Raw genomic sequence first — 27766 nt, forward strand, 5'->3', positions numbered from 1 at the left:
CGCAGCCGCTGCCCCGGGCCGGGCGCCCGCGGCGGCACCATGAGTCCCCGCTCGTGCCTGCGTTCGCTGCGCCTCCTCGTCTTCGCCGTCTTCTCAGCCGCCGCGAGCAACTGGCTGTAAGTCGGGCCGGGGCCGGGCGGGGCGGGGCGGGGCGGGGCAGGCCCCGGGGGCAGCGGCCGGTGCCAGGCGGCGCGGGGCAGCGGGCGCGGGGCAGCCCGGCAGGTGTCTCGGCCGCGGGACCGGAGGCTCGCTCGCTCAGCTGCCGCCGCCACTGCCCGAAAGTCCCTCTGCACACCCGGGGTCCCCTCCTGCCCGGGTCCGGCTCCCTGCTCAGAGGCGTCAGGGGTGGCGGCGGCGGCGTCCGCACCGGTAGGCGGCTCGGGGCGCTCGAGGGCGACAGGGGTGCGAGCGCGGGGCGGTGGCCCGGAAGGGGCGCCGGGCGCGGGGTGCAGTCCAGCCGGGCTGACAGGTCGCCGAGGAAGCCCATTGCAGGGAAGGGCTCTGGGACATAATAGCAGGTTAATCCCGAGAAGTCCGGAGCGAGCTCCCCGCGCCGAGCTGCGCCGCGCTGCGGGCTGGGCTGGAGGCGTGCAGGGACCTGTTTCTGCTTGAGGGGTGGGAGCCGGAGATAGAAGGAAGGGACCAGGATGCCTGGTCTCCCAGGGCCCGGGGCTGGCGCCGGCGCTGGCCGGGCCTTGGTTTTTCCCTGGGGCAGGAAGAAACTCCGTCCAGACGTTAAAGAAGACAACGGCCCCCCACCTTCCCGTGTCTAGCCTAAGGAGGAGGGGTGGTAACCGCTGGTGACCTGTCTGTTTCTCCTTGACTGGGTTTGCGCTCAGGGCGCTCCCTGGGTAGGGGCGGAAGGTTTGCTGCGGGGAGGGAGACTAAAGGGATGAGCTCCAGTGAGTGGGTGGACAGGGAGCAAGAGGACCTGCACTCCTTTCATCCCCTCTCAGGGACGGTTCCCCATGCCCCGCACTTAACCCTGGCCCCAATTCCTCCTGCCCAGAGCTCTGCCACCATCCGCTGCGGGCAGCCAGTGGGGAGCCAAGCTCCAATATTGATCTGAAAAGCATGGGGTGGGAAGGGGGATCGCCAACAGTGTAGCTGGGGTTTCCATGGAGACAGGGAGAGAGGAAAAAATTCTCTCTGCATCAAGACCAAAGAACAAATATCTCTCATGAAATTGCCCCGAGTGTCCAATCGCTGTTGCTATGAGGTCATTGTGGCCAGCCAGAGCCCTCCAGGCTGGAAGGAGTGTGTTCGTTGGGGTCAGAGCCACCCAGGGCTTGGGGGACAGAGGTGATGTAGAATTCTCCCAGCTGTTCCGAGAGCAAACGACTCCAAGGCAGCCCGAAGTGGCTGCGGAGCTTTTGTTTTTCTTGGAGACTTAATTTGATTAACACTTCAGGAGCAGTGGCAGAGTGTACAGAAAGCAGGGCACTACCACCTTCTCCCACTGCCCCCCTGCAGGCCACCCCCTGAATGGAGCCTGGGTCGCAGAGCTGGGGAGGGAGCTGATTTGGACTTGGAGGACCCTGGGTGTCCCCGGAGCTGGTTCTTGAATGCATAGGTTCAGAGCCGGCATCTCCAAAACAGATCTGAGCATCAGGAGGAGCAAGAACTGGGTCTCACCTGCCCAGCACCGCCAAAGCCACAAAAAACAAAGAATAAAAAGTGGCAGTCCAAGCGTCTGGCCCAGGCCTGCATGGAAGACAGCTACATCTGCAGGGGGAAGTCCTTCAGGAGCATCTCATCTTTGACTCATTTTACAGATGAGGAAACTGAGACCTAGGGAGGGGAAGCTACCTGCCCAAATTCAGAGCTGAGAACTGAACCCAGGTGTTCTGACTCCCAGGCAGTGACCCTATACCCCCTTCCCTGAAGCTGTCCCAAAGTGGAGCCAGCATGGCCCGGTGGCATCACCACTCACCTTCACCCATGTCCACCCCCAAAATCCCAGCGGGGAAGGCAGCCTCGGCTTTGGATCATGCAAACTGTGGGGAATTCCAGCAACTCAGTTCTCCTGCCTGTGCCGTTGGGGGTGGGGTGAGGAGGGGCGGCCTAGGAGAAGAGAGGTTGGCAAACCTGTTCTCTGCAACGGTGATGGTTCAGGTTGCCACGAAGCAGGTCTCTGGATGACCCAGCTCGCTCCTGCTCCACCCCCGGCTTCAAGCCAAGGGTCTCTCTGCTCTGCCCAAGGCAAGAGGAACAACAGGCTTCCCAGGACCCTCCCAAACCAGAGAGGGTATGAAGAAGACACTGGGCACATACCAAGGTTGGGTCCAATATTTACCAACCTCTATCGAACCATCAGCTGGCCAGGAATGGCAGCTCTGGGGGACATGGATGTCACAGCCTGGCCTCCCACAAGCCTGGAATCTAGGTAGAAAGACATGATAAAACCACGACTGGGTGGAATGGGGCGCATGCTCTATGGCTGTGAGAGAAAAGAGCTGAGTGCGAGCCCGAGCAGGCACAGAGGGGGACTTGGTCTGAAGACTGTAGGATCATAACAATAATAATTATTATGATGACTCCCACAGCATGATCTAAATCCCAACGTTTCCATCCCATTACAGATGAGAAGATTGGGGATTGCAGAGGTAACTGCCCAAGTCACCCAGCTGGTAAATGCCAGAGGTGTCTGACTGAAAAGCTGCCTCTAGAAGGAAAAGCTTTGGGCAGGCAGGTGTCCATGCAGGCATGGTGGCTGGCACTGTGTCTTCTCAAGCGTGAGGTATGAAGAGGCCTGGCCCTGAGAGGATAGCTGACAGCACCTCCTGAGGAGCAAGGTCTAGGTTCCACTCACCTCCCAATACCCTGGAGTCAGGCTTCAGTCCAGGGTGGGTCTGTTGGCCAGTGGCGAGAGCCGGGGCTATCTGTTGTCTCAGAGGGGCGGGTGGCCTAGTGGGGAGGCCAGGTGTCCCGCCGCGTGCAGCTGTTGGGCAGGATGGAGCCTGGAGCTGGGAGGGCAGCCTGAGGCCTGGGCAGGCCCAGAGAAGCTGGGAGCTGTTGATTAGACTCTCTTGTCTGGCACCCGGAGGAGCCGGCTGACAGCTTGTGATGGCTCACACCACTGAGGGAGGGCCGGATGGATGAAGAGTCCCTGGGGGAAGGCTGGGGCTCTGCCCTTAAGGAGGCTACCCTGCCACAGACCTGAGCTCAGCAATGTTTCTGAATGTCCCCTCTTCCCTGCACTGAGGCTGTACCGGGAGTCAGGACACCTGGGTTCCAGTCCCAGCTCTGGGCCACATACTGGGTGGCCCCTTCCTCCCTCGGGGCCACAGTCCTCAGCAGATCGTTCTGAACCCCAGATGGAAGTACTGGGGAGGGTTAGGGAATAAATAAGCTAAGGTCTGAGGATTGTGGATTTCTCAGAGGAGGGTAGTGGGGCTCTAGCAGAATCCCACGGGGGAGGGGAGGGAGCCCATGCTGCACTCGGAGGCAGGCCAGCGGCATGGCCAAGAAGTGGGTCTTTGAGATCCAACTGAGCTCTACCCTGCCCAGCTGAGTGACCTTGGACAGGTTACTTAACCTCTCTGAGCCTCGGGTTTCTCATCTGTAAAATGGAGCCCATTGATGCAAATGGTGCACAATGGTGGTTGGTAAGAAAGAGTGAACCCATACATGTGGCGAACTGGCAAGGGGCCAGGCACGTTGATGGAAATGGCAGCCATGGCAGCTGCCGGAAGCAAGGGCTGCTGTCAGGGAGCTACAGGGCCGCGTCCCTATTGATAAGGGTGGTGGAGAAAACGGGCCTTCAGGTTGCTGCTCCCGAGCCCTGTTTATCCCAGTCTGTCCCACCCAGATCCACTGATTTAACACAGATAGGATCTTAGGCTGCAACCCCCTTGCTCAACAAGGGCCCCCGCAGGAGCCTCCCAGAGTCAGGAAGACCTAGCCTGGCTCACAAGCCAATCATGTCGGGCAGAGGAATTGCTGCTGGGAGCACCTTTCAGTGCCCTGGGGGCAGTGAAGGACGCATCATGCTTTCCACTGGCTTTGAGTCCCCACTGGTGTGCAACTTCGGGCCAAGCTCCCCTGAGCCTGCTTGCCCAGGGGCCGGGGGGGGGCAGTTTATATCTCCCTTGGTCTTTGGTGGAGTGAAGCCCAACACTCTGGGCACAACTCCCTGGGGCAGGGATGGGGCAGAGCCAGCCCAGATGTGCAGTGCCAGCCACGCAGGTAAAGATGTGGCCCACCTCCTCCAGGAAGTGTCCCCCTGATTCCCAGCTTTTAAAGATCCCTCTCTCCCCTTAAATAGTCAAAAACCCGTCTCCTTAGAGCTCCTCCATGGCCCTGGGCAGTGAATTACAATCACAAACACCTTCCCAGTACTTTACAGTTCACACCAGGATTTCTCAACCTCCATATCACTGATGTTTGGGACCGGATACGTCTTCTGTGTGGGTCTTTTCTGTGCATTGTGGGATATTTAGCAGCATCCCTGACCTTTACCGTCTAGATAGCCTGTAGCATCCCCCCAGGTGACAACATAAAATGTCTGCAGACTTTGCCAAATGTCCTCTGGGGGCGCAAAATCATTCCCCCAAGAATCGGTGGTTTACAAAGACCTTTCACAACCATTACCCTGTTTGAACCACACACCCTCCCCGCCATGCCTCACCACAACTACTTTCAGAGGAGAGGAGCGTAGATTACTTTCAGCCCTACTTCAGAGGCCCAGACGTGCGATGACTTTCCCAAGGTCATTCTGCAAATCAGAAGCAGGACTGGAACTGCTCTCCCATGTCCAGATTTTACAGCTTTCATCCCCCGCCTATAGAACCGTTTCGTATTATATATAACTCTAGTCTAATCGTGTGGTTTCTTTACTGCTTCTACAAGGTTATAAACATCTGGAGGCCGCGGCTGTGGCATAAACACCTCTGAATATCTCACAGTGCCTGGCACGTGCCTGCCGGGTACTAGGTGCTCAGCCAATCTTTGATGGATGAATGAAAGGCGGGCTTGTTCAGAGGGTTCTCAGCTGTTGTCCAATGGTAGCCCCTCTTCAAAGGCCTGCAGTAGGAGGAAGGCTCTGCTCCACTGCCCTGAGGCTCAGGTGATACTAAAAGGCACAGAGTTGGGTGACAGGAAGTGTGACTGTTGCCCCCCAGATCTGCTGCTCTGCCCCTCACTCCTGGGCTGGAACAGACCCTGAGAGCCAGGCTGAGTGTTTCTCCGCCAGCACTGCAGCGCCCCAAGACCAGGCTGTGCCCGAGGGGGTGGTTCAGGCAGCAGTCACAACCCAGCTGTCTGCTATGGTTTGACTTTCTTCCCTCAACCCTGGATTAGCAATTGAGCAACGCAGCAAGCATCTGACAAGACAGTGCTCCCCAAACCTGTTGAAACTCGCTCAACTCAGGCCCTGTGGGTACACTTGGAAAGCTGAGCATTTGCACCAAGCCTCCTCTTGTTGCTGCCTCTGGGAAGAGGGGCTTGGGCTGAGCCTGTGGGGTGCAGATTGGCCAGGGAGCCATGGGTGGGGTGACAGCTGCCTGCCGTGGGCCCACCCGTCACCCCTCCACTGCATGGAGCAGGCGCAGCTGCAGGCAGAGCTGCGACCCCAGGGTTGCTCTCCAGATTTCCACAGGAGTTGCCAGGTTTTATCTCTGAGTCCTGAACTGCATCTTCTGTGATTCAGCCAAACTCGGGACGGCTCGCTCCCTGCCGTGACCCCACCAGCTCCCCCTCCCCCATGTCCTGGCAAACTGAAACCAAACTGTGTTCTGAAAGTTCCCTGCCAAGTCAGACCCCGCAGAGGAGGGGACCTGGTCTGAGGAGAGAGCGGGAGGGAGGTGGGAGGAGGAAGGGATGCGTCCTCCAGGGGAGAGGAGCCTCGGACAGCTCATATGTATCTTCGGGGAGGCCCATTAGAACAGCGGGAATGCTGATGGGCCTGAGGGCCCTTCCCTGCGATGACTCTGAATGGTCCCTTCAGACCCTATTTCTCAATCTGTTCACACACAAGCCCTGAAATCCCAGGATTGGGCCCCAGAGACCCTTCCCCAAGTGCTGGAGACAGCAGAGTAGCCCCTTCTGGGTCAGGTGCCCAGCTGTTCCGGCAACCCAAGCTTCGAGGCATGAGAGTGAGGGGGTTCTTGGGGACTCTCTCAGCTCAACCCCTTTGGGGAGCCTTCCTGCCAGGGAGGGCCTGGGATGCCCCCATGCAAACATGTCGAGCGCTTCCCCACATCAGGCCCTGTGCTGGGCACTGAGGGCCATACAGCATGGCGGTGGTAGAACCAGGACTCCATCCCAGGTCTCCCAGAGCTGTCCCTGCAGCCACTGGCAGCTGCCCTGCAGCCCCGTACCCCTAGCCAGTTATTATCTGCTGGGGGCATGAGCCCCACCCTGGTGGGGGCAGGAGTGGGGGTTCAGCCACAGGCTTTCCCAGGACTGGACCTTTGGAAGGTATCCCCCAAGGCTGAGGAACTCACTAGAAATCGGGAGCCTCACTCCAGGAGGCCAGCACTGGCTCTGGACAGTTCGGCTGGGGTTTCACCTGGTCTCCTCTTTCCCCACCTCCAGGTTCTCTCAGCCCACCAGGGAGGACAGTTCAATGGGTCAGTGGCCACAGGACATGAAAGGTTATGGGGACACAGGTTGGGTGGGTCTAGCAAAGGAAGAGCTCTCTGCTGGCAAGTCGGGGGACAAGGTGAGGTCAGATCAGCCTTAAATTTGACAACCACTCCCCCCCAACAACACACCTGCCTCAGGGAGAGAAGGCAAGTTCTCACCTGGCAGAGCTCTGGGGCCATCCAGGCTCAGGTCCAACCGTCTACTTTGTGGCCCTGAGGCAGCCACCAGCTCCCTGGGAACACATACAGTGAGATGGGAAATGGGGTGGGGGGCTCCCAAACAGGAAGTGGGGGACATAGATCCCTCAAACAGGAAGTGGGGGACACAGAGCCCTCAGGAGTGAAATGCAGGGGGCTGGGGTGCCAGGATACTGGAAGTAATGAGAATTGGGAAACTAAGAGTCAGAAAATGAGGGCACTGAGGCTTCCAAGGATAGGAGATGGGAGCAAGGGGTCCCAGGAGACAGGAAAGAGGGAAAGGGGCCCGAAGGTGCAGAGTGGTGTGCACTGGCAGTGGAGGCCTGGGTTCCAGGGGAGGCCGTTCTCTCTCTCCACCTGAGGAAATGCACCTGAGGCCAAGAGGACTTGGCCTGGGCCTTGACAGACCTAGGACCATGCTAAGGCTGAGAGGTGAAGGCAGCACCCACTGCCCTGCAAACCACCATGAGTGTCTCCAAAGCCTGCCCCTCCAGGGGTTTTGGACCAGTGGCAGCAGCTCTTCTGTGGCCCCAACAGCTACGGAGACCACAGGCCTCCACACTGTCCAGGCAGCCCCATAACCACCCAGACATCTGTCCCCACACCCCTTACTCCTGACACAGCCCAGACACCTCGCTGTAGTTCAGAAAAGACATGGGGCTCTAGAAAGACCCATCAAGGGAAGAATCAGGCCTCCTCCCTCAGGTCACTGTCTGTTGACTGCCAAACTTCAAGCCTCAGTACCCTGGATCATCTTTGGCTTAGGAGCCAGAGTGACCTGTCTTCAAATCCTGACCTCCCACTGCAGGCCGCACGGCCTCAAACATATGCTTCTCTGAGCTTCAGTTTCCTCATCTGCAAAACAGAGGGGAAGACACCTGCGTAGCCAGCCCTGTGCAGTTGCACTAAAGACATACTAAGGCATGTGACTATTGATTGCAGAACATAAATGAAGGTCCCGTGCATCTACTCTGTTATGTCCACAAATGGTTTCCAAGTCCCCTTGACACTCCTGAGCTTGTCCTGCACACCACTGTCCCTGCCCTCACCCCAGTGTCCCAGCTTTTGATGTCCTAGCAGCACCAACCCCTCCACCCGTCTCTCACACTCCCCAGCCTCACAGGGTCTGACTGACGGTCGCCAGGAAACACATTCTCAAACTCTGCAGACTTCGTCTGGAGACTCTGTCAAAAGCCTGCCATTGAGATGGCTGCTGAGGTCACCCACTGTACCCTGGGGGAGCGTGTCCCACCTCTCAGGCATGATCAGCTGAAAAAAAGACCAGGAACCCAGGCCTAAGAGGGCCAAGAGAGTCAAGCAAAGAAAACACACAAATGAGCGGAAGCCAGCACGGGTCTGGTCTGGGGTGCAGCAGAGGGGCGACCAGAGGAACTGGGAGAGGTAGTGGGAGGGGTGGTGACGGCACTGATGGCAGTAAGCATCTTGATGATGCTGCTAGAACAATGTTGCAGCAGGGACGAGCATCTCCTGCACACACATTTCATTCATTTAGGCCACCTGCCTGCAGGAATCCCAGTCTTCCCACTTTACAGATGAACACACTGAGGCTCAGAGGTGTTCACTAACTTGCTTCAAGCAACACAAAGATGAGATTTGGACCCAGGAGTTCCTGGTCCGTGTCCTTACTGCACTGCCTGCCATGCCAAAGGACAAGAGTCTCCAAGGCTAAGGCACTGTCAGGGGGAGGACAGCAGGATATCAAGACTATGGTTATAGAAACATTCAAAGATGGAACAGTGAGCGGGGGGTATGGTTAGCATCTTGGGAAACCAGGCACCATCCCCCTAAGAACACAGTCCTGGATGGGGACTGTGGTCACTTTTGTCCCCACTGGCCCACATCCCCCAAGGCGGCTCCGTTCAGCAGCCACTCCGTTTTCTTCCGGCTCCCCCTCCCACCCCCTTGGTCTCCTTCCTCCCTGGTATCACAGGCACGACCGCTCCTGAGGAGGCTCTAAATGTGGCCCAGGCAGGCAGGGAGGCCAAAGGGAGGGGGCAGAGAGGCCTGCGCCGGCGTCCCAGCCCCCACCTGGACACCCGCAGGGCCGGGACCCATGACACTGGTCTGCTTGGCCTCCCAAACGCTCCAGCTATTTCCCGTCCCCTCTCCTCTTGACTCACAGCGTAAGAGCCGGGAGGAGTCGCAGAGGTGCAGATTTTCCTCTAGGAATTTGTATATTTTTTTTAAAAAGCAAGCAAACCTGGAAAAGCTTGGGACAAGCCCAGCTAATTTTAGTTTCTAATGAAAACAGCAGGTGGCTGAGAGGATCTGATCTCCCTGGCAGGGCAAGGGCCCTCCAGCCTTGCAGGCTGTAGGCACGGGCCGGGCTCAGGGAGGGCCTCCTGGGAGGAGCCTGCAGGACCTGCAGCCCCCGTTGGAGAAGATCAGGGCATGAGCTGGCTGGTAGCGGCAGCAGGGGCGGCCTGGGCTGGCGGGGTAACCTGATCAACGGCATGGCCATGGCTAGAGTCCTGGGTGGCCGGGGCAGCAGGTGGCAAATTGCTAAGCCTGTACTCCACGGTGGCAGGAAGGAACCTAAATTGGGGTAATGCAGCCAGGACAGGAGAACTCTCAGGGATGGCCAACGCCCTGCACAGCCTGGCCCAGCCCACCCATCATGCCCTGGCTCTCTGTCACCCCTAGAAAGGGCTGGTGCACTCCATGTTTGAGCCTGGTCCAACTCCAGGGTCAGCGGATGGCACACGTGTCTCTGAGGTTGAACCACCCTAGGGCGCTAGAAGGGGATTCCTGAGGTGTCCAGGACGAATCAGGCCTCACCCTAACAGGTGTCCAGGCCCTCAGCAGATCAAAAGACCACAGCAGCCCCCACATTCCTCCCTCATCCTTATCTTCCCCGTCCTGAGCACTCTGCCAAGAGGCAAGCAGAGGGAACCCCATCAGGACAGAGCCCTACATCCCTGCTGCAGGCATTTATTAAACACCTTCTACGCACTGTGCTCTGTATGAGGCACCAAGGGCAGTATTAGCCCTCTCAGCAGGTAAATGGGGCATATCCACAGCCAGGTACAGAGGAAACAGAGTTGAGAGTTAGGGCTGGGTTTGCACTGCAACTCGCTGCTCTAGCTGTGGGACTTTGTGCAAGTTGCTTTGTCTCTGTAGCCTCAGTTTGCTCATCTGTAAAATGGGGCCAGATGCTAGCTAGATACTGAAACGGGCAAGCAGAAACATTGTGGATGAGAGCCTGTAATGCCTGGGGTTCTCACTCTCTAGAGCCGGTGCCCAGTTCCATTTCCAGCCCTGGCACCCAGCCCTGCCCGGGCGAGACCCTGTGGTCTGGGGGAACAGGGGTGGGGGTGGGGCTGGGCCTCGTGTGTATGGAAGGGGACAGCTGCTGTGCCAGATGAAGGCAGGGGCTGGGGGTGGGCACTGGTGCCAACGGAAGAGGTTGCTCAGCTCCTTCCTGGAAGCTGGCCCAGTGACTCACGGCCACGGCAGCCCAGCAGCTCACCCTAAGCCCCTGCGACTGTCATTTAGCCCTTGCTGCCTTCTGAGCCTGGGTGGGGGGATGCAGGTGGCTCCCCTGGTCCATCTCACTACTTATTCAATGGCAGAGACACATCTATCAGCCTGGCACGGGGCCAGTAGGCCCCTGAGGCCCAGCCACTCCCCACCCTGCCAGTAGAAGGAGGCTCACCTACTCTGACAGTGGGAAAGGCCATATGGACCCACCAGTTTACTGTACCCATGAGGAGACAGGCTCCAAGTATGGCAGGGACTTGCCCAAGGTCATGGTAGGTCAGAGGCTGCCCCCCCCCCCGCCACCTCGCCCAGAGAACCCGTGCCCTTGGGTGCCTCCCTTGACCAGAGGCCAGGGCCCAGCACAGCCAGACGCAGCCTCCTTGGCTGCACGCTGTGGGAGCAGAGGCTGACTTGGGAATGGGCCAGCTCTGTGCCCCCACATGACAGAGCAAACAGGGCCCCCACCCTTTGCCAAGAGGCCAAGCCTGGGTCTGAGCAGGAAAGGATCCAACGTCAGGCTCAATTCCTTGTGCCCCGACCTAGGGACACCTGTGGCCTCCTGAACGTGGACCTGGCCCACCGCCAGTAGCCGGGCTCTTGGTGCCCCCTGCAGGCCAAGAGCAACAGGTGGGACTAGCTCCACAGGCGACCCCTTGACTGGGCATAGGCGGGAGAGCGCCCAGGCAGGGCTGAGGAGCCGGTGGGCCCTTCCCCTTCCAAATACAGCCTCTGCTGCGTCTCAGCCCCCTTCCTGCCCTTGTCTTCCCTCCAAGGGGCTCCGAGCTCCTGCCTGGGCCTTGTCAGGACACCACCAGTCTGTGCATCCCCTGGGAACCACCAAGTAGATAGGAAGGAGGGGCGGGGAGGCCCCTGGGAGACCAGGAATGTGGGGGGTGGGGAGGGGAGGCTGGCCGTCCTTGGCCTGATACCACCTACTTCGCACTTGCCCCGTGCTGTGTACTTGCCCCCACAATTACCTGGCATCTAGGATGCACCCAGCTGACAGCCAGGTGCATCACACAGCAAATCACGGGCATTCCTCTCGGCAGCCCTCTGGGTGAGAACCGTTATCTCCATTTACAGATAAGGAAAACCAGGCTCAGGCTCCACAGCCACGGGAAAAGGAACATCCTGGGGATCAATGCCACAGTGAGGAGGGCAGTGGCGTCCCTGAGTCAGAGCTCCCTATGGCTGAGAAGGAAACATCACCCATACTTACACAGACTGCTCTCGGGGCCAGCGCCTACCTGGCCTCCCAGCTGTATCTAAGGCACATTAAGTTAACCTCAGATGCCCACCAAACCCCGCTGGGACTGGGACTCGGGCACGTCCACTTTCAACAAACCCTACACACATTTCTGATGCACAGCCAGATTCAAGAACCGTCACTTGGTCCAACTCACATACTTGACAAATAAAATTTAGCTGCCACCTGCAAACCTCCAGGGATAGGGAGACAGCCCCCCAACTGCACCCTGGCTAGCATCTTTGGGTTGAATAAACCCAGCTCCCAGCAGCTTCTGGCCACGGTGTCAATTCTAGTCTTTGAGCCGCACAGAGAATACTGTCTCTGCCCAAGGCTGTGAAGCCAGGCAAACGCCAGGTTCAAGTCCTGCTCAACCTCACCGGCTGTATGGCCCTGCACATGAGGTAAATTACTTAAAATGTCTGTGCCTCAGTTTCCTCTTCTTTCAAGTGGGAGTTGGTTGGCTGAGAGGATTAAATGCAATAAAGTAAAGTACTTAGCCCAGTCCCAAGTTCCATAGAAGTTAGCTCTTCTTATCTTTAGAAAGAATTCCTGTAAATAGGACTTTCTGTTTGCTTTTCTATTTGGTCACCATTCATTCATTCCCTCATTCAACAAAGGAATGGTGACTTCCTGCCTCATTGCCTCAGGCCAGTGTCAGGCCATCTCTCACACACAGATCCCTCTTGCTCCAGGCAGCAGTTCCTTCACTCAGACAGAACCAGTGGCCCCTTCTCTTATTACAGATGAGGAAACTGAGGCCCAGAGAGCAGTGACCTTCCCTTTATCCTTCTTCAAACAAGAAATTTGTGCAGCTTCCTTTATAAGATGCAACAGCTTCTTCACTGGCACCTCCAGAAGATCCCCAACGCTTGGGATACTCAGTGTGCTGGGCAAGCCCCTGCAGGAGGCCTGGCTCGCTGCAGAGTCTGGGGCAGCAGGAAACTCCAATCTGTGTGGCTGAGGCTGAAGGCAGAGCCAGGCCCGGAACCTCCTTCTGGCATGGGAAGGCCCCCCTCTCCATCTCTGGGGCCTCAGTGTGTCCACCTGTAAAACGAGGGGTCTGGGCCAGATCCCCTGTTGGGGAACATTGCTTAGGTGTGATTCTCTGCACTCTGTTGCTTCTCCAAGAACCTGGAAGGCAGCCCTGCCCTGGGAGGTGATCAGACGCATCTCCCACTCACCAGATGGGAAAGGGGGTCTTCCAGAGTCACCACTCAGCTCTCCTCTCCAGAGGCTGCCTCTTGTCCACCTACTATGTGCACTTGGCCCTGGCCAGAGACACTCAGGGGAAGGGTAGGGCAGGCTGAGGGGCAATGGTTAGAGCACAAGCCTCTGGGGTGTCCAGACCCGAGCTCTAATTCAGGTCTGCCCTTAGAGCTGGGTGACCTTGAGCCAGTCGCTCCACCTCTCTGAACAAGACCTGACACTTAATAAGTGCTCAGTTAATGCATGTTTCCCTTCCCTCAAGAGCGGTTCAGCTTCTCCCTCGTAGGGCCCTTCCCCAGCTCTGCTCCAATCCCAGTGAGCACTTTTATGTCTTGCTTCAAGTCTCTTTGCCTCCTGACCCAGATCACAGAGTGTCTGTCCTTAGATGAGTTAGGGCCTCCCAGGCCCCTTCAATGCCACGAAGGAGGACAGGCAGGAGAAAGACCTATAGGTGTGAAGGGATTGGAAGTTGAGCTCTCGCACTTGCTATCTGTGTGATCTTGGGCCTGTCACCCTCTTCATTTTAGAATCCATAAAATGGGCATAAGCATGATCACCTCATAGATTTGGGGTGAGGATGCAACAGGGCGAAGTGCAGCCATGGTGCACGGCACCTAGTCGGTGACCTGTAACTGTGGTGCTCTCTCTCGTCCTCCACTGAAATGGAAACATTCACAGGCCCCCTCCCGTATGTGCCTGGTCCCGGAGCACCTTCACAGAACTCCTCTCATTGAGATCATGATCCTCGCAATAACCCTCTGAGGAGCAGCCATCATTGCTCCATCTCCATAGAAACTCAAGGGGCAGAGGAGAGAGCATGCTGCACTTGGCTTTTGAACCCTCCATACAGCCGCCCACTCTCACCACCACCACCCATATCCTGACCATCCCTAGACCTCTAGCCCGTCACTGCCCTCATTGTCCCACCTCCAAAGGGTGGCAACAGTGCCACTGGTCTCCATCTGGTGGTCCTAGGATGTGGCTGGCAGTGAGGAACTTGGTCTTGTGGCCAGAAGGTGGGCCAAGGATCACTGGGGTTCCTGCCTAGGGCAGGGAAAGAGAGACCCTGGGCAGACAGCAGCTCCAGCCTCCTCGCTAGAGGGCATCTCGGCAAGGAATAGTGGGATCCCATAGCCAGGTCTGGGGTGACGTCCTGGCACAGACAGTGGCACGGGGGCCACCGGGGCAGGGAGGGATCCCATAGGGGCTCAATCAGCTTCACTCCCACTGCTGCTGCCTGCTTTGCCTAACTTGAGATAGAGGCCTTTTGTGGAAGACAGCATTTCCACTCCCTTGGTGCCCCTAGAGCTGGGCAGGAGGGCCTGTAACTGGATCAAGAGAGAAGTCAGCAGCCAGGCCCAGTCACTGGGACGAGTCAGTTCCCAGAGACCCAGGCTGGAGCGCAGGCCTGGTCCTGGGCTGGGAAAGATGAGGAGGTGGGCTCTGCATCACATGCCACCCTCTCCCCAGGTACCTGGCCAAGCTATCGTCAGTGGGGAGCATCTCAGAGGAGGAGACGTGTGAGAAACTCAAGGGCCTGATCCAGAGGCAGGTGCAGATGTGCAAGCGGAACCTGGAAGTCATGGACTCGGTGCGTCGCGGTGCCCAACTGGCCATTGAGGAGTGCCAGTACCAGTTCCGGAACCGGCGCTGGAACTGCTCCACACTCGACTCCCTGCCCGTCTTCGGCAAGGTGGTGACGCAAGGTGAGGGAAGGGCGTGCAGGGCTGCAGAGGAGCCTGCAGTGCCAGGGCGTGGGCCCAGCAGGAAATGAGATGCTTGTGAGCAACAGAGCTATTCCAGGTCATTTCTGAAGTAAAACCAACACAGGGCCCAAGTGAGGGCATAAAGGATGCAGAGTGTTGGGGGCCCAGGACAGGAGGATGATCCTGATGGGAGGCGCATGTGGGATGGGGGCCATCAGAAGAGATGGCAGCTCTGTGCTGGGGCAGCACTGAGAAGCACACCGTGTTTCCAGTGATGGCCTCCTGGAAGTGTAAGCAGGTAATGAAGGAAGAAACTGAAGCTCGGGCAGGGAACAGCACTGACTTGCCCAAGGTTCCTCAGAGGGAGAGGAGCAGTCAGGGCTTAGACCCGAGGCTCTGGATCCCTGGCCCGCTGCTCTTCCCACCCCAGCACTTGGCTTCCAGTATCTGGGCCCATCCCATTCCTTGGTACATCTGACCAACCTTATTGTGCACCTCCAGCACGGCCAGCCCTGAGATACAGGGATGTGCAGAAACAGAGGCACATGGAGGTTAAGTAACTTGCCCAAGGTCACAGAACTAGAAAGTGGCAGAGCCAGGACTCAACCCCAGGCAGTCCCGCTACCAGGTCTGTGGTCTTACCCTCAACAAGGAAACGCTGTGATCAAGGGGCCAGGGGAGACTGTGGGAGCACAGAGTGGACACCACCCCTCGCTGGGGCTGGGATGCTCAGGGAAGGCTTTTCCGAGGAGACTGGCCCTCAGCTGAGACCAGAAATGTGAGATGGCATTAAGCCAAAGACAGGGGGGCCAGGGCATAGAGAACGGTCTATGGAACTGGAAGTCTCCTCTGGAGGTCGCCAGCCAAGCTCCTGCCCTCGAGGAAGTTCTCTAAACTATGGGCCCCTTTTTCTACTTCCTGAGCATGAAACTGACACTTCCGAGTCACTAACCATCGACAGGGCCCTTTGACTTGCTCAGGCAGCAGGAAGGGGTTGCCTGGGCCAACCCTTCTCCTGGCACCTGTGGTCCTGGACGGCCGGGGCTGCTGGGCTTGTGGCAAACCATTTGGATGTTGCTGGAAACCAACTGTGATAGAAATTTGGAAGCCGTTCTCCTAAGAGCTGGCAGGGGCCAAAAAGGCATGATCTCGCTTGGCATTGCTGAACATCACTGCTCTGGAAAAGCAACAGAGACCCAGTGAGCCTAGCCTGGCAGTGGAGGATCTCCCAGGATGACAGTGCTGCCTCCAGGCAGGAAGGGCTGCCTGGTCGATGGGGCCCCAGAACCAGCCTCAAACAGCAGCTCATGAGCCTGGGAAGCCCTTGGACAGAGTAGGTGTGTCTTGGACAGATTGGTGGATAGACTGGCAGCGTTTCATATGGCAGGCTGTCACCCTCTCCCACTCCTCCCTTTGCACATGCAACATCCTCTACCCCAAACACCCAAGCCCCCTTCTTGAGGGCTCAGCAGTTCCCTCCTCCACGACACCTTCTCAGCTCTTCCCTCTGGGCTCCAAAGCTCTTTGTTCTTCCTGTGGGATTTTTTTTGAATCATAATTTCAAACTTACAGAAGAGTTGCAAAAGTAGGACAAGGAACTCCTATATCCTCTTCACTTGATTCAGCAACCGCTTACATTTTCACCCATTTGCTTTGTTATTCTCTATTTCTATATATACACACATCTTTTTATCTACACCATTTGTGTTCACGCTGCTTCTAGCACACCTTTTAGACTGAAATGCTTATCTCCTCACCCGACTCCACTCCCCCATCACTAGGACTCGGACCCTTCGAAGGCAAGGGTCATGGCTCATTGACCTGTTTCTTGGCACATGGCAAAGCTTGGCATGGAGGAGACAGTTAGTGGATGTCATCTAATGACAGAAAGCAGGTCGGGGGAAAGGAATCAAAGAGGCAAGGAAGGGGGTAGCCTGGGCCAATGCTGGCCTGAAGTCATCGTGGGTACTCGGGACCCTGTGAGAAGCCCTCCTTACCTTTGGGGGAGGAACCAAGGGGGTACCCAGCACTGGCTCAGCAAGTTCTGAGGGACGCTGAGATTCCTACTAGGCCTGGGTGGTACCTGCTCTGGACTAAAGTCTGAGTGGTAGAGTCGAATGTCCAGCCCCCTTTGGAGAGGGACATGTCAAGGTGCCGAGACTAGGCCAGTCACACCTGGCAGGTACCAGTCGCACTTGGAGAAGGAGGCTGAGCTCTGCCCACGCATCAGACTCCTCCTTTTTGCATTTGAGGTTTTCTTCCCTAGTAAAATTCCTCTTGGAAACTTCTTAATTTGTCTCCAGTGACTAAGAGGAAAAGGGGCTCGTCCCTCCTGAGGTCCGAGAGCGAAGCACTGCTCTCAGAAGGTCCAGGGACTGGCTGGTGAGGCAGATGGAGGAAGGGTGAGGCCGAGGATGGCCTGGGACAAGTGCCTGCGCTCCCCTGAGCATCTGTGTCCTTGCCTGGCAACAAGGCCACACGCAGGCCCACCTCATGAGGCTGTCACGAAGATACAGTGGCCTCACGCATGGGAAGCACTTCGTGTAGACACACCTCCCATCACCAGCTCCTGTCATCTACAGCAGCCCGTGTAAGCGGGCCTCACTCACATGCCCAGCTTTCAGGACCGGGGGCATGGCCAGAGCCTGCATACATGAGCCACCTGGCTGGGTCATGGCGTCAGACGTGGAAGACAAAGCTAGCAGGCCACACCAGACCCACCCCAGGGTCTGAGAGGAGAGAAGGAGCCCCCATTTGCTGAGGGCCTGTGGTGTGCTATTACATCAGGTCATTCTCGTGACACTCTGAGTTTATAGTGCTGTTCTCCGACATTACAGGTGAGAAAGAAGACTTGGCAAGCAGAGGGCGGTAACACCCCCAGCCCTGGGCCTGCCAACTCTTGGCTGGGAGATTCTGGGCAAGGTCTATGCCCTCTCTAAATCCCAGTGTCCTCCTTGACCACCCCAGGACCAGCCTCCTAGGATTCCCGTGAGGATCAGAGAGATGATGCCTAGGAAGGGCTAACTGACCCCCACATGGCTCAGGGGTGGGGGGCTCTCCCACTGCCAGCACTGCCCCAGGTCTCACAGCCTCCCCTGCTCCTGGCCTGGAGGCAAGATGGACAGTGAAATAATCATGAACAATGAGGGAGGTGTGTAATTTGGGGCAAAACTGTGTGTTCTAGGCTGAACATCTACCAAAAATTTGGTAATGTAGCTGGCATAGCTGGGAGGGTGGGGATTGGTGGTTCTTGGCTGAGCAGGTATTCAGGGCTAGATGAGGGATGGCCTCTGTGTTTTAGTCACTACTTAATCCCAAGCCCTAGAACAGGACTTGCACATAATAGGTAACCAACAAATATTAAAATATTAAATGAGCAGGACCTGCATATAATAGGCAACTGATAAATATTGAATGAATTGTTAAATACTGAACTGATAAATATCAAATAAACCAATAAATATCGAATGAACCAACGGGTGTGAGGGTGGGAGGGAGGCCATAGCACCAGGCAAAGGTGTGCCTGGGCAGGGTAGGAAAGGCAGGAAAGGCAGTAACAACAACCCTTCTCCTGCTGTCCTCCATTTGTAGACAGCACTGGGCCTCCTCTGCCTCTACTGTGTCTTATTCTACGACCTTGAGCAAATCCCTATCCTGAGATGAGGGACTTGATGAATTCTAAGGCCCCCTCAGGGTTTGACTGCTGTGGCTGGGAGGCCATGTGGTGCCCTGGCCATCGCAAAGTGAGGGTCCAAACCCAGGCCTGTCTGTCCATTCCCCATGTCTAAACCATCTAGGACACCTTCCTAACTGTGGCACCACCTGGACCTAAGAAGTAAATGCTCTGTGGTCTTGGGTGTCCCTCACTAGAACCTGTGCTCTCACCTTTGTCCTCAATATTGGCATCACACTGGACCCAATGATGGGGAGAACATTTTTTTCTCCTGGGTTACCTCTGTGACCCAGCCTTTTGATGCTATAAGTTACAGAAGATCTGGGGAGGAGGTACCCCCGAGATACTCCCACACTGGGAAAGCCTTGAGGCTGCAGTGGCCAGACACACACAAGACAATTAGAAGATAAAGCTTGGGACATCCTGATTCTGACCACATGGGGCAGGGAGGCAGAGAGGTGCAAAGTCTGGCCTGCCGGGGTGGCATTATTATCCTTATGTTAGAGTTGAGAACACTCAACTCAGGAAGGCTCAGAAAGAAACGTCACACTGCTAGTGAGAATGCAATACAACTTTGGCTCTGAAACCTTCGCTCTTTCCCTGATCCTGTATTGTCTCTTACATCTAAAGGGGCTTCCTGGAGCTGGTTTCAAGAAAAGGTGGGTTTTTGCACATCCAAGAGAGTAAAGGAATCTGGAAAGGCAGACTGGGCAGGGATAGAGGTTGGAGAACGGGGGATAAGGTTATCCTGGGAGACAGTGCCTATCCTGCCCCACCTCCCTAGGACTCCAGCTGGGCCTCACCTCTACCAAGATACCTGCCCTGGCACCCAGGGGATCAGCAAGCCTATGGCTTCCTTGCCAGTCCAACTCAGCCTTAGCCAGTTCTCCAAACACTCCTAACTACCTCCTTCTCCCGTATCTGGGAAAGACTTCACAAGTGATATGCTATGAAGGGCACAGGCCTTGAGTCTGACAAGCCTTGGTTCCAATCCCCACTTGGCCATTTACTGCCTGAGGGAGCCAGGGCAAGACACCAAGCCTCTCACCTTTTCTTCTATAGAGCAGAGCTGTAGAGAGCTCATTGCTAAGGCTGTCATGAGCCTTAGACAGCACATAGCAGGCCCTCAGAAAGAGTGGCCGTTAGTGGATTTACAGGTTAACTGAATTCCCAGCCCCAAGCAGCCTTAGCACCTTGGAAAAGGTGGCATTGAGGCTGGACCCAGAGGACACACAGTATTTAGACCTGTGACATCAGGGGCCAGGGGTGCTCTAGGAATAAGAAACAGCAGGAAGAAATGAGCTGGGTGTGGGAAGGGGCAAATGGCTGTATGAAAACGGAAGAAGTCACCATAGAGTTCTGCCTTACCCTGGCCCCTGGCCCAGGAAAGGACAAGGCAAGGATTGCCTTCCTCCCTCAAAAAGTCCCTGGCCAGGGAGCAGGATCTGCCACCTTGCTAGGGAAGCTCTGCTGCTACCCACCCAGGTGGACCACCGTTCTTTCTCTATGTCTGAGTGGCCCCTGGGGAGAGTGCTCTGCCAGGTCCTCCTCAAGTGAGCAGGGCTCCAGCCTGGGCACCTGGGCAGAGGTGAGGAACTGGGAAGGGCCACCACCCTGGAGTCCAAGGGCTGGAAGCCAGAACCAGGTAGAGAAGGCTGGAGGAGCTGCCATCAGCTTTAGAGGCACAGATGCTTGCCTACATCTTCCAGGCTTTCTGGGGCCTGCTGTGCTGAGCCCAGAGGCCAGCTGCTCACCGTCCCCTAATAAAGAACCCACAGAGAGAACTGGGCTTGTCCTACAGCATGTGAAGTTTGGGGTGGACCTAAGGAAGCCCTTCTTGGCTCCATATGTGGGAGGTGGAATCAACTGCATGTGTATTCCCAGGGGCTCAGGGCCTCTGGGAGGCAGAATAATGTCAAGTTTGAAAGCTCTGGAGTCTGGCTGCCTGGGTTCAAATTCTAACTCCACCACTTCCTGGCTGGGTATTGTTGGACAAGTTGCTTTACCACTCAGTGCCTCAGTTTCTCCATCTGTCAAAGATGGATGAAAAGTATCTACTTCTTAGGGTTGTTGGGACAAGTATATAACACATGTGAAGTGCTTAGACAGAGCCCAGCACATGGTAAACCGTCTCTAAGCTTTAGGTCGTTAATCTTCCTTCCAGAATCTCTTCCTTCAGGCCTAGTCCTGATATGAGAAAACAGTGTTCTTGTTCCCAAAGCCAGGGCAAAAGGAACCTGGGAGTCTCAGTGGATGAATGTTGGTTTGGGGAATGAGGCAGAGGTCTCTCTGAGCAACCTCCCTGGGGGCCCTGCACCCCAGGGACCCCCAGTACACAGGGGAGATCAGCCTGGGGCTGGGGTTGGGCTGGGGTGGCCTGGGAGCCAAGACCAGCAGAGGAGGAAGGACCATGCGAGGCCAGGCTGAGGCGACCCGCCAGTCTCGTCAGCCAGCCCCGTCTCCTGCTTTGACTTCCCTTCCCCCTTGGTCTTTGGGGCAAAGATTTGTGCTGGTTCAGGCCTGGAAATACCAGAAATACCAGAAACTGAAGTCGTCTCTCTTTGGGCGGCCACAGCATAAAACCAACCAACATGATCCTGCTATTAACCTCGATTAACTTGGAGAAGACTCTGTCTCAGGCTGTCGAGGCTCCATTGCTCCAGCCAAGCCCCCCAATGCTGGCCCAAAATGGCCAAGCCAGGGTGAAGGGTGGGCAGTGGAGAGTGGGTGGTGGGCACTATCGCCAGCTCAAGGGCCGAACCAAGAACAGGGCGTCCTGAGTGGTCGGGGACTGAGCTGCCTCCCACCCCAGTGCTCGGCCTCTACAGCCTCTGTCCACAGACACGGGCACAGAGAAGGTGATTGTTTCCATCTGACCACGGTGACTGCTCCCTGGGGCAGCCGAGAGCACAGGCCTGGGTGTCACAGAGGTAACTGCCAACCATGGGGCCAAAGCCTGCCCCCTCCACTCCTGTGGACACAGACACTCCGACAAGAGACAGAAGGACAGTCACAGCATACAGAGGCCCTCCTCACAGGGCCCAGGAGGGGAGCATGGTCTGCTGTCTGGTCACACACCCAGCCGGCCATGCATACTCCAGCTCGCACACTGCCCCCCACCTCCAGAAAGAGAGTCCACAACAGCTACACCCCCGAGGCACAGTTCTTAGGAGGATAAAAACATCCATTCAGGCAGGGGACGAGGGCCGAGGGCCGGCACCAAAATAGAATCACTGAGAAGTCACGGGGCAGAGGCGGTCAGACGTGTGCTTGAGTCTTGGTTCTGTGGCTCTCTGGCTGGGTGACTGGGACCAAATCCCTTCCCCGGCTGATCCTCCATTTCTCCATCTATAAAATGGGGGACAATGAAGCCCCCAGTGGTGGAGGGCTTATGCATAATAGGTATCTCCTAATTAGCCACAATAGGGGTTAGGGGTTACGTAGAAGCTGTTGTTATGGTTTACTCTAAGGAAGCAAGACATTTTCAGAAACAGGCCCAGTCTCAGAGGAAGGGGCAAGATCATAAGGTAGGGTGACTCCAGTGGGGCCAGCTGGGGAACAGGCCAGAAAAGGAAGCCAGACCTGAGTTTATAGTCCAGGCCTTCTTCCTACCTGCAGCCTTGGCAAGCCAGTTCACCTCTCCCAGCCTGTCTGGTCTTCCATAAACCTTCACAGACCTTCTGGGGAGGGAGTGAGAACAGCTTCCCACAGGAGCTGGGAACATAGGCTCTGAAGCCAGACTGTCTGCTGGCTCAGTGACCTCGGAAAAGCCCCCAAGACTCTGTTTAAATGGAGATGGTAACAGTCCTTGCCTTCTGGGGTGGTTGTGAGGATGACAGGATCTGCCTGTGTGAAGAGCCCTAAGCCATGCTCTGGTAAAGGAAGCAGATTCAGCTATTGGTGTGATAAGCACAAGCACCTTCCTGATTTCTGCCGTCTTGCTCCCTTCTGGCCTCCAGCAAGCAGGAGGCCACATATGCCCCTCCCCCTCTACAAAGGCGGGTGCAGGGAGGAGCCCTGGGACCCAGCCCTGCCCTCCATCTGCCTCCCACAGGGACTCGGGAGGCGGCCTTCGTGTACGCCATCTCTTCGGCAGGTGTGGCCTTTGCAGTGACGCGGGCGTGCAGCAGTGGGGAGCTGGAGAAGTGTGGCTGTGACCGGACGGTGCACGGGGTCAGCCCACAGGGTAGGTGCAGGAGGTGGTCAGAGTGGGAGGGCAGGGGGCATGACCTTGGCCCTCACTCACCACAACCCTCTCTGTGCCCACCACACCCCAGGCTTCCAGTGGTCAGGATGCTCTGACAACATCGCCTACGGTGTGGCCTTCTCACAGTCGTTTGTGGATGTGCGGGAGAGAAGCAAGGGGGCCTCGTCCAGCAGAGCCCTCATGAACCTCCACAACAATGAGGCCGGCAGGAAGGTAGTATGGTGCTACCAAAAGCGGGGTAGGGATAGCGTGCGCAGGGCCTCACATACTCTCCCACCCACATGGCCACTCAGAAAACATTTGTGCAGGCTCTCACCAGCACCTGGCACCTCTGTAGGCCAGTGGGGTTCAGGACAGGCCAGGTGGGGGTGCAGACAGGCGGGCAGGTGTTACAGACAGGGTAAGTGGCCCCCTCCATACATATGGCCCCCCACACACATACATACATGTGTGTCCATCCCTGTCTCTCATACACATTGACTCCCCAAAAGAGCAGCAGAGCTAGGATGTGAACCTTTCTCCCCATCACCATGAAGATCGTGTGCCTATAACGCCACCTGCCTTCTGGATGCCTACTCCCCAAGGTTCCTACAGAAGTTAAATGCAGCAGTGTTCTCCCTACCCAGCACCTGTCACTCACTGTTGATAGGACACCACCCTTAGTGCTTCTCTTTCATCAACTCCCAGTGCCCCAAGTGCAGGGACAGTACCTTGTTCACCTGTCACAACACTGCTTAGCAGCCCAGTACCGCATAATTCGTAAGAGGAGGTACAACAGCAAATCTGACTGCAGCGTCGGCCCCAGGGCGCCAACAGTCCACTGTCAGCCTCCAGGGCCCCTCCCCGCCTCCCCTTGCCATCTCCTGATGGCCCCTCTCCCCTACCCTCTCCCACAGGCCATCCTGACACACATGCGGGTGGAATGCAAGTGCCACGGGGTGTCAGGCTCCTGTGAGGTAAAGACGTGCTGGCGAGCCGTGCCGCCCTTCCGCCAGGTGGGTCACGCACTGAAGGAGAAGTTTGATGGTGCCACTGAGGTGGAGCCACGCCGCGTGGGCTCCTCCAGGGCACTGGTGCCACGCAATGCACAGTTCAAGCCGCACACAGATGAGGACCTGGTGTACTTGGAGCCCAGCCCCGACTTCTGCGAGCAGGACATGCGCAGCGGCGTGCTGGGCACGAGGGGCCGCACATGCAACAAGACGTCCAAGGCCATCGACGGCTGTGAGCTGCTGTGCTGTGGCCGCGGCTTCCACACGGCGCAGGTGGAGCTGGCTGAACGCTGCAGCTGCAAATTCCACTGGTGCTGCTTCGTCAAGTGCCGGCAGTGCCAGCGGCTCGTGGAGTTGCACACGTGCCGATGACCGCTTGCCTAGCCCTGCGCCAGCAACCACCTAGTGGCCCAGGGAAGGCCGATAATTTAAACAGTCTCCCACCACCTACCCCAAGAGATACTGGTTGTATTTTTTGTTTTGGTTTGGTTTTTGGGTCCTCATGTTATTTATTGCTGAAACCAGGCAGGCAACCCCAAGGGCACCAACCAGGGCCTCCCCAAAGCCTGGGCCTTTGTGGCTGCCACTGACCAAAGGGACCTTGCTCGTGCCTCTGGCTGCCCATATGTGGCTGCCACTGACCACTCAGTTGTTATCTGTGTCCATTTTTCTACTTGCAGACTTAAGGTGGAGTAACAAGGAGTATTACCACCACATGGCTACTGACCGTGTCATCGGGGAAGAGGGGGCCTTATGGCAGGGAAAATAGGTACCGTCTTGATGGAAGTCACACCCTCTGGAAAAAAGAACTCTCAACTCTCCAGCACACATACACATGGACTCCTGGCAGCTTGAGCCTAGAAGCCATGTCTCTCAAATGCCCTGAGAAAGGGAACAAGCAGATACCAGGTCAAGGGCAGGAGGTTCATTTCAGCCCTCACATGGACAGCTAGAGGTTCAATCTCTGTGGGTCCTTCCAGGCAAAAGGAGGGAGGTGAGAGCAAGAGAAGGCTGAAGTCCCACCCTAGAGCCCAGCCTGCCCCCTGGGTGGAGGAAACTTAACCACTCCCCAGACCCACCTAAGCAGGCATATAGGCTACCATCCTGGACCAGGGATCCTGGCTGTGCTTTTGCAGTCATGCCCCTGAGTCACCTTTCACAGTGCTGTTCCTCCATGAAACTGAAAAAGGAAACCACACACACACACACACACACACACACACGCACATGTGCAAGAGAGAGGGAGGAAAGGGCTGTGCAATAAAGTCCTCTGCCATTATCTTACTCAACACAATTTATTGGGCAAATACTACGTGTTCTAGGCCCTGTACGGACCATCTCACTTGATGGCCTCAACAGTCCTGGGAAGCAGACAAAACAGGAATGCTAATGCCCATCTGACAGCAGAGAGGGCAATGCTCACCAGACCTCACAGCAAGCTTGATGGAGAGGTAGGGCCAGAAGAGTCCTCCAGCCAAGCCTCCTCCTTGGTTCTTGTACCCTAAGGCACATAAACTGCAGGTCTTCTTGGGTCTGAGCCTGGGGCGGGGAGTTCTGGCTGGAGGAAAAGGGGCAGGGAAGCAGCAGGAGTCAAAGATCACAGGCTGAGCTGGAGTCCACATGGTTCCTGAGGGCAGAACAGGCTCTGAGGAAAGACGTGAACAGCTGGAAGGTTGACAGTGAGGTCTCAGCAGTGTGGCGCACCCATCCCCAGCGTATCTGGGTCCCTGGGGTCCCAGGTACCATGGTTACTGCAAGATTTCCCAAGAGACAGCACCAGCAACCTGGGCCTGACCCTGTGCAACCGCCAAACCATCAGGAGCCCCGCCCAGGCTTGTGAGCAGGACATGCACGAAGCAAGACCTTGCCCCTGACCCAACTGCTTCTCAGATGGGCTTCCAATCACCAGAGGAAGTTGCTGTCAGCCCAGTTTCCAGACTGCCCCCACATTGGGGCTCTAAGTTTCAGGTCTGAGATCTTATGCTCTGTGATCCCCCATTTGGGGTTCCCAGACTCCAAGCTCCTGACTCCTGTGTTCAGTGGCTGAATTCAACATCCGAGATTTGGAATATGGGCTCCAGCCTGCAGAAACTCCTCTCCAGGCATTATGGTTTGTGCCTCCTAGTGTTGGCTCCCTCATGAAAAGAGGGTCAACACCCTTGGCCCCCAGCCAAGATCTCTGCTCAGTGTCCACACAAGGAGGAAGCCAAAACCAAGTGAGGTGCTGGAGCCACATTCAAACGTGGGGATAATCTTGGAGCAGGCCAGCTCTGATGTGGATGAAAGCTGAGCCAACTGTCGCCACAGCTGCCCAGCTGGGTCCACTGCTCCTCTGGCTGGCTGTTCAGCTGTCCACTAAGCCCAGGAAAAATACTATCCCTCACTAGCAGAGGCCAGACCCAGTGAGAGGGAACAGTGAGGACCCCTCCCCTCCCAGAGACAAGAGCTGAGCCACTCTCCCCATGCAGAGAACAGTGGGTCCAGGCTGGATGCTGGTATGATGGGAACTGCCCTTTTCACCTGCCAGGGAGTTCCTAAAGCTGATCTTCCTGGGGTTCTGAAGGTTGCAACCTAGTTAATCAGACCAGATTCTAGGAACCACTACCCAGGCCGACCACCGCCAGTGCTGCAGAGGTCAAAGAAACCCACAGCCACAGGACAAGGAGCTTCTTTGGACATGCCCAGCTCCAAACTGTCCCGGGGGAACTGGCACAGCCCTTACATAGTCCACCCCCTCTTGGCCTCACTGTGGCCTGGAAATTGGCCAGAAGGTCCACATCCTGCCCAAACCACTCTCCTCTCATCCCAAGGCAAAGGTGATGCCCTGAGGCCTAGGGCTGGATAAACCCCAGCTCTGGATGCTGCTAACCCACTCTGCTGCCCCACCCCATCCTCCAATTTTTATACTAGGCTCTTTGCCATTGTGACGTCCCCATGACATAGTCTGATGCACGATAAAACAATTATTTCTTTATCTTGCAATTGTGACAGTGACTTTTTTTATAGAATAGGGAGAAGAGACTTGGAGAAGGTCATGGGAATAGCAGATAAATAGTAGCAAATTCTATATATAGGGGCCCTTTTGCCTTCTTAATAGGTGGTTTGAGGGCCACAAGAACCTACCTGCATGCTTTCTGAAACTTCACTGCTCACAAAGGCTTCTTCATGTGCGTTTCACTGGGTCATGACCAGCTACTTAAACCTTGGCCTAGTCAGATCTTTCAAGAGTATGGATGACGGCCTGACTGAGTAGAGGGCCTGGTAAACTGGGTACTGACATGGGAGGTAGGGGACGAGGGAAAAGGACTTAGCTTCTATCCTGAGACATGGGAATCCAAGGACTATGGCTTACAGGTAAACTCCAGAATTAGAACCCAGTTAGAATAAGGAAACTGGGTGGAAAACTTCATGTAACTCAAGTCTAAAGCCACAGCCAAGGGAACTTGTTGCTGATGGGGAGATCCAGGGTGGCTTCTCAGGAACCTCCCTTCTAACTCAGTGAAGTCCTTATTCTTACCAAAGCAGGCCACGGCCTATCCCCAACCCCCGCCACAGCAAATTCACAGCAGCCGAGGAGTGGGGAGGCTGCTGAGTGCTCAGCTTTCCAAAAGCTTAGCGGGGTAAAGAGCTAAAGGAAAGTGCTTTCAGGACAGCAGGGGTGCTTATGAATTGTAAAGAATAGGGGGCAGGGGCACAATAGACAAACGGAGGTCCCGGGACACGGTCTAGAGTACAGGTGGACAAAAAAGGACACCTCATCCTCAAAATCGCAGAGAGGGGATAGAGGGTACAAGAAGAGCAAATAAGTCAAGGTTAGCAACATGGTGACACTCCACCTCTACAAAAAAATTCAAAAATTAATGTAGCACGGTGGCACACACCTGTAGTTTCAGCTTCTCAGGAGGCTGAGGAGTGGGGATCACTTGAGCCTGGGGGACAGAAGTTGCAGTGAGCTGAGACTGCATCACTGCACTCCAGTCTAGGCGACAGGGCAAGACCCTGTCTCAGAACAAAATGAAATCAAGAAGTCAAGGTGACCATGGTGGATCATTTTCTAGACTATGCAAATGTCCCAGGATTTGCCATCAGATAGACCTGGTTTGGATCCCAGCGTTGCCGTTTCTTCACTAGATAAAACCTCGGATAATTCGTCATCCTCTCCCAGCCTCACTTCTTCATCTGTAAAATGGGCCTGTCCCACCCGCTTACACACACACTTCAATGGGGCTAGATAATAATAGAATCTATTTGTTGGGGTGTTAAATACGAGAACATCTGTCAAGTGCAACAACTCTTCTAGAAAGCTGCTGGCTCCTTTGCCCAAATGCCCTCACCTCAATTGCTGCCCTGAGCTCCCTCAGCACCTTCTCTAATTCTCCCTCTCCTTGTGTCTACCCTCCGAGACAACTCTCACTGGAAATATTACTATTCCCTTTTCAGGAACCCA

The 27766-nt window shown here is 56.1% G+C and overlaps 1 protein-coding gene across 3 annotated transcripts; it reads left to right on the plus strand.

Moving 5' to 3' along the window:
- Nucleotides 1-26293, plus strand: LOC105494399 (Wnt family member 4). 3 transcript variants are annotated; one of them, XM_011762775.3, is made up of 5 exons: nucleotides 1-116; nucleotides 14212-14447; nucleotides 22175-22306; nucleotides 22398-22540; nucleotides 23224-26293. In XM_011762775.3, exons 1-5 carry the CDS (start codon nucleotides 40-42, stop codon nucleotides 23689-23691), a joined length of 1056 nt encoding a protein of 351 aa, XP_011761077.2. In that variant the 5' UTR covers nucleotides 1-39; the 3' UTR covers nucleotides 23692-26293. The 3 variants fall into 3 exon arrangements, with proteins under 3 accessions (XP_011761077.2, XP_070954992.1, XP_070954987.1); XM_071098891.1 differs by having other exon boundaries at nucleotides 23323-26293; XM_071098886.1 differs by having other exon boundaries at nucleotides 22217-22306.
- Nucleotides 26294-27766: the final 1473 nt, after the last annotated feature.

Source organism: Macaca nemestrina, chromosome 1, assembly GCF_043159975.1.
Source record: "Macaca nemestrina isolate mMacNem1 chromosome 1, mMacNem.hap1, whole genome shotgun sequence".
Lineage (NCBI taxonomy): Eukaryota > Metazoa > Chordata > Mammalia > Primates > Cercopithecidae > Macaca > Macaca nemestrina.